Here is a 12,125-nt window from a genome sequence, read left to right as displayed (position 1 = left end):
TTAACCGTTTTGGACACTAAGGGGCAATTTATCATGGCCAATCCATCTAACCCGCACATCTTTGGACTGTGGGAGGAAACCGGAGCACCCGGAGGAAACCCACGCAGACATGGGGAGAACGTGCAGACTCCGCACCGACAGTGACCCAAGCTGGGAATCAAACCCGGGAAAAGAGTGCGTCTTTCAGGGACGCCGGCCCGACGATCGGTGGGCACCGATCGTGGGCCAGACCCCTCCTGAGCACCCTCCTGGTGCTTGATTCTCCCTCCGCCCCCCACAGGCCCAGAGCGGCGATTCTCCGAGCGGCCTGTCGCAAAACGCGACACGCCGTTTTCAGGGGGGGGTGGGAGAATCGCGTGCGGGTGCCATGGCCACGTGGCGTGATTCGCCCGGCATTCCCGCGATTCTCCCACCCGGGGTGGGGGTCGGAGAATTGCCCCCCTGATTGTTGATACTAATTTTCCTCAATTCTTTTAGATAAAATCTAAAGTCAATTTACTTCACCTGTCTGTTGGAATTTGCAGGCCACTATCTCGTACTACCAGAGTATGCACATGCAGACTGCGCCGCTCCCTGTACACTTCCAGACACTATGCGAGAGCAGCAAGTTATATGACCCAGGCCAGCAATATGCATCTTACGTCAAAGATCTCCAGGTTCAAGCTGAAACAGAGGCGCATTATGATTTTGAGTCATATTCATCTCAGATCGGGTACGTACCTGTGTTATCAATTCTTGACCCATTTCCTTGATTCTTTTATTTTAGCTCGAGGCAGTGCGTGTGTGCGCGTGCGCAGCGAAGAGGGTGGGCACAGGGGCATTGGGTGGGTGCACCTGTGGCACAGTAGAGGGTTGGGATTTGATTTTTTCTCTTTCGAAGCACAATCAATATCCTAATGGTCTGATATATTACAGAGTTACATTTGTTGGGCAGCACGGTGGCACAGTGGCTAGCATTGCTGCCTCACGGCACCGAGGTCCCACAGCTTTTCCCTTTTTAATCCCTCCCCTTCAACTCCTCCCCACCCCCGTGACAAGCAACTCCTCAAATAAAGTCATGAATTGCCTCCACCGCACCACCAAACCCTCTTCTCACCCCCTCAGAGCGAATTTAACCTTCTCCAGCCGGAGAAAGTTGTATAAGTCTCCCAGCCAGGCCGCTAACCCCGGCGGCATATCCAACCTTCAATTCAAGAGGGTCCTTTGTGGGGTAATCAGAGAGACGAAGATCCCCACATCACCCCCTCCCCTTGTGCAGTTCCGGCTCCTCCGAAACCCCAAAGATCCCCCACCTCAGCCCCCAGTATCCTGGATAATGTCCCAAACACCACCCCCAAAAGTTCTCCAGATTCCCGAAACCCCCCCCCCCCTTCTGTCTCTGCCTGCGCAGCAGACTGCTCCGGTTTCATCCCACATGTCCCACCTATATAAACTCTGAAATCAGGGCTTCCACCCTTCGGAAGAAGGTCTGAGGGAGAAAGATTGGGAGGGTCGAAAACCTCGGCAGCAAATTCATCCTTACCATCTGCACCCTCCCTGCCAACGTCAAGTCAAAGTATCCCACGCAGACATGGAGAGAATGTGCAAACTCCACATGAACAGTGACCTGGGATGGAACCCAAGATCTCGGCGCAGTGAGGCAGCAGTGCTAACCACCGCGCCACCATGTCTCCATCAGCTCCACATCATTCCTAATCGCCCACTCTCACTTTCTTACGAAACGCCTTATCCCCCAGGAGTCCCGAATTCAACCTCCACCTGGCCTCTACACCCTGCCCCGAACGAAGCCTCACATCCAACCAATACGGCACGTGGTCCGAAATCACAATTCCCGCATCCTCCGCCCCCATCAGCACCGCCCGACTCACCACGAATAAAATAAATTCTAGAGCATACCTTGTAATCGTGCAATAAGATGGAGTACTCCCTCCCCCACCCGGGTTCCTGAACCGCCGAGGATCCACCATCCCCATTCTATCCATAAACCCTCTTTCGCCATCCCAACCACTCGCTTCGACTTGGGATTCGACCTGTTCACTTTTGGCTCCATCACATCGTTAAAATCCTCTCCCATGATCAGCTGGTGCAAATCCAAGTCCGAATGGCCCCTAGTAACCTCTTTACAAACCCGCATCATCCCAGTTAGGTGCATGCACGTTGACTAACACCTCCGACGCCCCCTCTAATCACAAACCTACCCGCAACCCCCACCCGTGTCTCGCACCTCCATGGCCCCCACTAACCCTGTTTTCTTGCTAATGGTTATCCCCGACTTCGAGTCAAATCCCGAGTGAAATACTTTTTAAAAATAAATTTAGAGTACCAAATTCATTTTTCCAATTAAGACGCAATTTAGCATGTTCAATCCACCTACCCTGCACACCTTTGGGTTGTGGGGGTGAGACCCACGCAAACACGGGGAGAATGTGCAAACTCCACACAGACAGTGACCCAGAGCCGGATTCGAACCTGGGACCGCGGCGGTATGAGGCAGCAGTGCTAACCACTGCGTCACTGTGCTGCCCTCCCAGGTGAAATACTTGTCCCACCCATCCCTTTCTCAGCCTATCCTGATCCTTCCCCCTGCAAGAAAATCACCTATGCTCTCAAACCCCTCTGGTGGTAAAAGCCCGGGACCTCTTGACTGGTCTGTTTAGCCCGCAGGTATTCCATGTCACAATTCTTACCAGCGGCATAGCCACCTCTATTGTCCGCCATCATCCCCTTCGGTTCCACCTCGTCCAAACCCACTCTGATCCGGGCCCATCCAAGGTTGCCCCCCACCCCACCCATGACTCATCCTCCAAACCAGCCAGAAATGGTGGTGGGACAACCGCATCCAGGTTCTCTCCGCTACCTTTAAAGGTCTTTATCCGCGAAACTCCGTCCCATGGATTTTCATAAAATATAGTGGGCTGGATTCTCGGTTCCTCAGGCTAAATGCCGACTTCACTGGAGAATCTGTGGTGTTTCACTGAAAACCGTCACTGATTCCAGTCCCGGTGAGAGGTTAGCACCGGTGCCGTGTGAAACACCCGCGTAACCCGCCGAAACGGTCAGAGAATTGACGGGTCCCAGGCTGCGCATGCGCAGGGTGACAAGCTGCAGCCGCGCAGGCCGACAACCTCTACACTCGCACTGGTCACACTGGAAAACATGGCGCCGGCCATGCTGGACCGTGCACCTACCCACCCCAACCCCACAGCCCACCCCCTGTCCACCCCCACCACTCCCCCCAGCCTAGCAGAAGCCCCCCGGCCAGGGGCACCGATCTTGGTGGAGTGTAGTGATGCTGAACACTGTCCGCAGCCGGCACACCGGGGTCCTGACCACTGGGTCCACACGTGGTCCGCACCATCGGGAACTTGGCCCATCGGAAGCAGAAGTAGGACGGCTGATGACACTCCAACGGGGTTGTGTCTGTGCATGGCGTGCGTCCCAATAACGCCGATATGGAGAGGGTGGAGCATCGTGAACCAACGTCAAACCAGTGTCTGTCCCGATTCCATTTGGAAGCCATTCTCCGCCCAATCGCCGATCCCGATTCTGGTATCGGGCTGTGGGGAATTCTGCCCAATATTCCTTTGGATGCAGTTATATAGAGAAAACACCAGGCTCCATTTGACAAATTGATGTCAGAGTTTAGCCAAGTTCACACACTGCATTCATTCCAACTCGACCTCAGCAGCATTAAAGCATCTACTCACTATTCCAAGGTGCTTTTGAAGACTCTTTGCACTATTAAGAAATTCACAGAAGCAGTGTAATTGCAAAACCATTCCTGTTGAACAGTAAGAAGTCTTACAACACCAGGTTAAAGTCCAACAGGTTTGTTTCAAACACTAGCATTTGCAGGTAATTAAATCTTTACAGATCCAAAGATGGATGTCTGGTTGTTCAATGACATCCTATCAATCTGCTCTACCTACCTCCAGCAGGCTGGCACCACCTACCTATGTGACACTAAACAGATACCGTGAGGTAATCTGTCGTACTGCTGGGTGACGTCCTCAGGCATTCCAAAGATAAACAGTAGGATTAATGCGAAGGGTCTTGCGCTTTGGAGAAATGCCTCTTCCATCATTCAAACTTTTTTATTTCAGGAAAGTCAAACAGCAGCTTGAAATGAAAAGTTATTCAGTAGCAGCATGCATTACTTTTATTACTGTGTAATCTGAGTGCATAAGAGTGTTTCAGAACAGGTAACGACTGTTAGAACAAACAACCCGTCTCTTTCTCAGAAACCCAGCCCTAGCTGTCCCACTTCCCACCATATCCATAAATCTCTCCTTGATCCAGAAATATAGCTGACAGTCTCTTGTATCTCAAGATGTTTTCTGCTTTGCAAAGCAAATAATGCAGGCACATAGTAAAGTCGCTATAGTTCCAGATGACCATAGGCTGCTTTCCCCTTTGAAGGGGCAGAGCTGACAGGTGGAGATTTAACCTGAGGATCACCACACCTCAGGCGAGAGGCAAGGTTGAGTAGGCGGGGCCTTCATTAACAACCTCAGCCGGTACGGGAATTGAACCCACGCTGCTGGCCTCGCTCTGCATCATGGAGCTGTTCAGCCAACTGGCTAGTATCTTCCTTGGTCACGCCATACTTCCTAATTATTACAAAAGAAAGAAAATTCTTGCATTAATGTAGTGCCTTTCACAATCTCAGGATTTCCAAGTTGCTTTACAATGAAGTATTTTCAAACCATTGTCACTGATGTTAACTAGGAACCACTGCAGCAAATTTACACATAGCCCCAGTGAATGTAAACCAGCACATTGCCGTGAATTCCTTTGCTTTTCGATGAAATAGTACCTTGGGAATTTTCTTGTCCAGTTGAGAGGGCAGAGAGTTTAATGTCTCACCTGAAAGGTGCCATTGCCAGCAGGGCAGCACACCCTCAGTACTGAGCTGAATGGCAGCATACATTTTGTACTCAAGTCTCTGTCGTGGAATTTAAATCTTGTCCCTCTGACTCAGAGGTGGGAATGCCAGCAACTACACACCCTTAAACTTATGCTTGAGTATTAATATACAGCAACGCAGGTGAAACACATTGTAGGAACATAAAACTCAGGAAAAAGTGGAAAACCAACTTTTCTAATGTAGATTAGTGAAAGCTTGGTGGTACGATGTGTTATGACCCAAATGCATCATGAGAATGGTGTATCTCTCGATCTTCTCCATTGTTAATGCCTTATCAAATTACATTGTTAAGGTTTGTTAATTACATTGTTACGTTCAAGAGGACCAGGTGAGGGGTATTCGTTGAACATATATAAATAGGGGATAGCTGGGACACTGGTTGAGTGGAAGGAGAGTTGTGAGACTGCCCAATAAACTCTCTCAATAAAGAAATGCTCTGTGTTTTGGTTTCTGCCCGAGGAACCGGCTTGGACCCTATTGATCCTTTAAAACAGAGATGGGGAAGAATTTCTTCAGCCAGAGGAGGTGAATCTGTGGAACTCTTTGCCGCAGAAGGCTGTGGAGGCCAAATCACTGAGTGTCTTTAAAACAGAGATAGATCAGTTCTTGATTAATAAGGGGATCAGGGATAATGGGGAGAAGGGAGAAGAATGGGGATGAGAAACGTATCAGTCATGATTGAATGGCGGAGCAGACTCGATGGGCCGAGTGGCCTATTTCTGCTCCTGTCATATGGTCTAATGGAAGATAAATGAATGAAATTGATTGCTGCTCTGTGCCTCCTTGTAGTTGATTGGAGGATAGCTTCTCCAGGTTCATTAATGGCTTGCCGTTGTGTTTTTATAATCAAAGAACCTCGCATTTGGAATGGCTTCACTCTTGGCAAGTTTGAAAGAAATGTAAATATTTGTAGATTCATAAACGTGTAGCTTCTTTATCTTTCAAATAAGGAAGCAGAGCCTTTAATGAGAAGGGATTATTGACATTCTCTGTCATTTAGATTACTTTCTAAATTGTAAAAGGCAGTGAAAATAAACACTCTGGCATCCCGATCTCTCGCTACACTGGGGAGTCGGGTCCGGTGAGTGGACAGCCTCACTGTACAAAACGGGGCTGTGTGTAACCTCGGCCACCTGGTCCCCGTTAAGGCCCTTTATACAACACGAGTCGCGTTTTATGGGCTTGTGTTTCTCAGCACTGCGAGCGCTCACTATTGGACGTTGTTCCCATTTAGTTAAATCTTTTGTAGTTACTGTCAGATTTCACCCCTTCAATCTAAAGGTAAGTCCAATTATGATTTAATCTGATTTTTCTCATTTTCCAGGTCTCCCCACGTGAGGGCACGTAAGAATAGTTTCAATTCTAACGACTTTGCTTCCAATGCTGCAAATGAGGTGCAATCACAGTCCTCGGTGGATGAGCCAGGCAGTCCAGTGGTAGGGTCGACTCAGAAGGAGGCACGAGGTGCAGCTGCCACTGAGAGAAGAGGTAAATCTTAATGTTCTGTCGCGTTCTCCAATCATATCAATTTGGTGGGAAATGTATCAAAATAAAGGTCGACTGTAACCCTTCACATCACGTCCAGTTTAAGTGTAAGTCAGCAATCCAAATTGTGGAAATAATATAAGTGTTTAGTTTATGTTCACGTTTGATTTTAGGATTACATTTTTATTAAACAAATAGAAGGACCTCTAACTGAGTAATGCAACACAAGATTTACTCTGAAGAGAAAAGGATCAGAAAGGGGCATGTTCCTTTAAGTTCACAGAAAGTTCACGGCAGTTTAGTTGTTTGTGTTGGTTGCTAACTGATTAGCATATCTTAAACTTAATGAGGTGGGAAAGGATTTTAGTTTAACTACAATATTAACTCTGATAAAGGTGCTCAACTCAGTTGGCGAGATGGCTAGTGTGTAGTTCTGAATAATGCCAACAGCAGGTGTTCAGTTCCTGTTTGAGCTCAGCTAGATTGAGACCTGCCTCCTGGCCTTGTCCTTGTGTTGTTACAATGCCAGTTGATGTTATAACTGGGGAGGAAGAGGGCAGCACGGTGGCACAGTGGTTAGCACTCCTGCCTATGGCGCTGAGGGTCTGGGTTCGAATCCCGGCCCTGGGTCACTGTCCGTGTGGAGTTTGCATATTTTCCCTGGGTTTCACCCCCACAACCCAAAGATGTGCAAGGTAGGTGGATTGGACATGCTAAATTGCCCCTTAATTGGAAAAAATGATTGGGTACTAAAAATAAATAAATAAATGACTGTGCGGGAAGATCCCAGAGTGAATCCCTGGTCAAAAGATGTTTGCTTTTATTTAATAAAACGTAGAGGAACAGATTTACAGGACCACTAATTAGTTTCAACGACAAGGAAAAAACATTTATTAAACATGAAAAAAATGTGGTATCTTTTTTTAAAATAAATTTAGAGTACCCAAATTATTTTTTCCAATTAAGGGGCAATTTAGCGTGGCCAATCCACCTGCCCTGCACATCTTTGGGTTGTGGGGGCGAAATCCACGCAGACACGGGGAGAATGTGCAAACTCCCCAGAGCTGGGATTGAGCCTGGGACCTTGGCGCCGTGACGCAGCAATGCTAACCAATGCGCCACCATGCTGCCCAAATAAAATTGATTATGTCGCAAGACTTGTTTACTCACACTTAGCTTAACAATGGCACACAGATTTTAGGAATAAAACAGATTACAATGTACATTTTCAGCTACGATGGTCTCATTAACACACAAACTCCCTTTGCAGCACACAGGGTGACTGTGGTCAGACACACTCCCCACTAAAACCAAGTGAATGTCTGTGGATTTCTCCTCAAAATCCCCCCCAGATCATTGTTATACCATGAGCCACCCTGCCTGACTGAACTCTGAGTGACTTCAAATTCCGCTTTCAAAAGTCACAATTTTGAATCTTCTTTTAAATTATGCTTTCCCTCCGCTGCTTCCTTCAAGGTTTCACATTCATTTTTACCTCTTCTTTCAGTTTTGTTTGTCTTAAAGGCTTTTACATAAACTCCGAGGTCCAGCCACCAATTTCCACAATTATTGCAAATAATGTCTCCCAAACTTTAGTAACTTCTCACAACTCCAAGCACTACTGCAGATATCTTTCTGGCCTCTCACGGTCCAATGCCTTTTCAATTCTCTGTGACTTTACCGAACAATAATCTAATCTGGTGCACAGTTTCCTCTGCTCTATAAACTCCAGACTTCTCATTGAATTTACAGTACAGAAGGAGGCCATTCAGCCCATCGAGTCTGTACCGGCCCTTGGAAAGAGCACCCTACCCAAGCCCACACCCCCACCTCATCCCAGTAACCCCACCCCACCCAACCATTTTGGTCACTAAGGGCAATTTAGCATGGTCAATCCACCTAACCTGCACATCTTTGGACTGTGGGAGGAAACCGGAGCACCTGGAGGAAACCCACGCAGACACAGGGGGAATATGCAGACTCCGCACCGACAGTGACCCATGCTGGGAATCAAACTTGGGACCCTGGAGCTGTGAAGCAACAGTGCTAACCACTGTGCTACCGTGCTGCCTCACTTCTTGGAAACATCACTTCATTTCTGTAGTTTCTTTAACTAGTTGGACTTTAGGCTTCTGGCATCTGTTTTCTTAACCATTATTCCATGGTATGGCTTTTCTTCTAGCAAGTCTGGGAGAGATGATCCCTCTTTAGCCTTCTAAAACCAACTCCTTCTAGCAGAGCTGTGAGAGCTGCCTTCTCTCTCACTACCTATCTCCAACTGCAATCAAATTAGCTAAGCTAAAACAGTTCGTGTATCATCTTGCATTTAAAAGGGAAGTTTGCACAACTGACCATTTGTAAATGTATGCTCAGCTTTTCCGAATCTAAAGCCTTGGTTTACAACTTTACCTGTATTATCAATCAAATGCAGTTCATGACCTTTCAGCAAAGAACAGAAGACCAGTAGGCCATTCAGCCCATTGAGCTAACTTTGTGAAGTTTGAGAAGAGAAAGCAGTCGAACAGGGATCACCATGTTCCCAGCAGTAACTTCAAAGGCCATCTTGCTGAAGTTGCAGTTACCAGAGGCAACATTGGCAGAAAGAATGCATTTTTATTTAATCTATAAATAGAAAGCAATGGAAAACTATCTGCCCCCCTTCCCCTCCCCCGACCCCAACAACCGTGTCAAAAGTCCAGCTTTAAGACGGTTGTACAAATTGCAGAAATTGCATCCATCCATCATCGACAGCAATCTCTCCACCCCTCCCCACCCCATGCCATCGCGGCAGCAATTCCACCCCCCACACCCCTTGGCAGTGCCACCATGGCCCCATCCCCTGGCACTGCCAGGGGGCAGCACCAGGGCACCTGTCCTGCCATGTCCCTGACTACCCGGGGACAACACTACCTCCATACTCCCAGCGTGGTCATCCCAACTGCTGGAGATCAGTAGTCATCCCTGCCAGCTTGACATCATGCCAGCAGGGGGGGGGGGGGGGGGGGGGGGGGATGGGACCCATCAGGAAGATACAGCGTTATTTAAATTCATTCTAATTGATAGCAATGAGGTTCATGCCCTCACTGATTACATCACCAACGAGGAAGATCTCATCCTGAGATCTGCTGGTGCAAATCCAGGTATGGCCCCCGCGGGAATTAGTGGCCAGCCCGGAAGATCGCGTTTAATGTATCTACCATAACCGGACTGAAATCAGTCAGTTCCACGTTGTAAATACCTATTCATAATCCCTCTAAACCGTACAGTGATTTGTCTTAACTCTTGGAGCCTGTTCTTATAACTAAGACAGCTAGGGGGCAGCACAGTGGTGCAGTGGTTAGCCCTGCTGCCTCACGGCGCTGAGGTCCCAGGTTCGATCCCGGCTCTGGGCCACTGTCCGTGTGGAGTTTGCACATTCTCCCCGTGTTTGCGTGGGTTTCACCCCCACAACCCAAAGATGTGCAGGGTAGGTGGATTGGACACGCTAAATTGCCCCTTAATTGGAAATAATGAATTGGTACTCTAAATTTTTTTAAAACTAAGACGGCTAATGGTAGACAGCAATCTCGCAGCCTGTTCCATCTGAAGAGCCTTTAACAAAGTTGGTCTTCAACAGAATTCTGACTTTGTAACTTCATGCCAAAATCGATTGGAAACATTCATGTTGAATGGTTAATTAAAGTGTATATCAGTGAAGCATTTAGTTTAAATGAACATTTATGAAGTTAAAATGTACATAAGCAATTGTAAGTTGTGATTATACAATTGTTTGGAAATGTATTTAAGTACATAGGTCATTCCACAAATACGCACTGAATGAAATAAGCAATTTTCATCTCATTTCATTAATCACATGAAAATGAAAATCGCTTATTGTCACGAGTAGGCTTCAAATGAATTTACTGTGAAAAGCCCCTAGTCGCCACATTCCGGCACCTGTTCAGGGAGGCTGGTACAGGAATTGAACCGTGTTGCTGGCCTGCCTGGGTCTGCTTTAAAAGCCAGCAATTTAGCCCAGTGTGCTAAACCAGCCCCATTAATTCTCAATCCCTCCTGGACATCCATTTTCTCCATTAACTCAGTGCGTATTTGTAATCATTGAGGGGGGTTCCCATAAGGTTTCATGTAAGACTACCCTGCAATCCAAACAGTTGGAAGAGCAGGTTTTTAATGTTCAGTTCATGAGGACCATATTAATGCTTTTATTGAATGAGTAATCACCTGCAGAATGTAACAATCAGAATATATTAGGTTTACTTAAGCATTTTAAAAGTGAACTTCATTGCTCTCTTGTATCTTTATGTAGTGGATTTGAAAGAGTAGAAAGCAGAAGGTGAAAGCTAAGGTCACATTTACTGCATGCGAGAATTCTAACAAATGGATTTGAATCAGCATCTCAATTCTTCCCTTCAGGAGCCCGTACACACCAGGTTCACAAATCCTGGCCCAGTACCATGAGTGACACAGATGGTGTTGGAGAAGGAGGCAGCGGATTGGAATCACCCTCGTCTACAACGGGTAGGATTAGCAATCTTGGACAGAAAACATTTTAAAAATGAATTGAAGTGATTTAGAAGTAGACTGGGTTTATGTAATCGAGTTAATTTTACTGTAACCTCCACTTGCCATGACCCCTTCCAGCGCATTATTCTCTTTCTGTCAAGAGGTTGGTCCGTATACATTTAACGGTTCATGAAAGGGTGCAAAAGGAGCACGTGTTCATGGTGCAGGACAGGACCCGTGCTGGGGTCTCCAGTAATCCAGAACACATTCCGTCATCATCTTGGAATGCATCAAAACCTACCTAACACAGCTGCTGAAGAAGGCCAAGCTTGAAAATAGTGAAATTTAGAATTTAATCCTGGGCTGCTCCAACCATAACTCAACTTATTCTGCTCCAGCTCAGAGTCAGCTGTGTAATGATATGTATATAGATATACCAGTAAAGGGTTAATTATTACATCTCAGTGTAATTCAAACACTAGAGGGCACCACCAGTTCCCAGTATAAATATTAGAACTCAGGAAATCTTGGGTAGTCAGTTAAGTGTTAGCAGAGGAGAAATATTGATCACAGCTCAAGGACTAGTTTAGATTAGAGAGAAATAGCACGAGGATATCATTAGTTAATTCTAGATTATAGACTAATGTTTAACAGACTCAATCTTACTTTATTAATAGTTATAGCTCTGTAGAGTGTGGAAACTATTTAATTTAATCATTATTCAATAAATCGATTTTGCTTCAAGTTAAAGATTGGTGGTTTCTTTATAATCAACTCATGAGACATTCTGGATCACAAGGCAAAGAATAACGAAAAATTATCACAAAGTATAATATAACACGCTGGATAATAGAAATATTTTAGGATGCAAATTGTATTAAAATGTTGGTTTTCCAGGCAACCTAACTCAGAGGTCTGGTAGTTAAATATGTGCTGTGTTTACTTCATTCTATTGTAGGGGATTAGATTGCATGGAAATGAAAATAGTTTATTGTCACAAGTAGGCTTCAATGAAGTTACTGTTAAAGGCCCCTAGTCACCACATTCCGGCGCCTGTTCGGGGAGGCCGGTTTCGGGAATTGAACCCACGCTGATGGCCTTGGTCTGCTTTACAAGCCAGCTATTTAACCCACTGTGCTGAACCAGCCTCTAGAATGGTTTTGATCCATCGACCTCTGGGTTATGGGCCCAGCACATTTCAGCTGCGCCA

At 46.4% G+C, this 12,125-nt stretch overlaps 1 protein-coding gene across 4 annotated transcripts in view; it reads left to right on the top strand.

Moving 5' to 3' along the window:
• Positions 1-12,125, top strand: part of LOC119953074 (rho GTPase-activating protein 45-like) — a 220,236-nt gene that overhangs the window by 187,663 nt on the left and 20,448 nt on the right. For all 4 annotated transcript variants that reach the window (XM_038776895.1, XM_038776894.1, XM_038776892.1 and 1 more), the window contains exons 13-15: positions 525-712; positions 6,252-6,415; positions 10,826-10,930. In XM_038776895.1, the coding sequence (XP_038632823.1) occupies positions 525-712; positions 6,252-6,415; positions 10,826-10,930 (457 nt within the window). The remainder of the gene's footprint in view (positions 1-524; positions 713-6,251; positions 6,416-10,825; positions 10,931-12,125) is intronic.

This window comes from Scyliorhinus canicula, chromosome 18, assembly GCF_902713615.1.
Source record: "Scyliorhinus canicula chromosome 18, sScyCan1.1, whole genome shotgun sequence".
NCBI lineage: Eukaryota > Metazoa > Chordata > Chondrichthyes > Carcharhiniformes > Scyliorhinidae > Scyliorhinus > Scyliorhinus canicula.
This window is presented reverse-complemented; position numbering and strand designations above follow the sequence as displayed.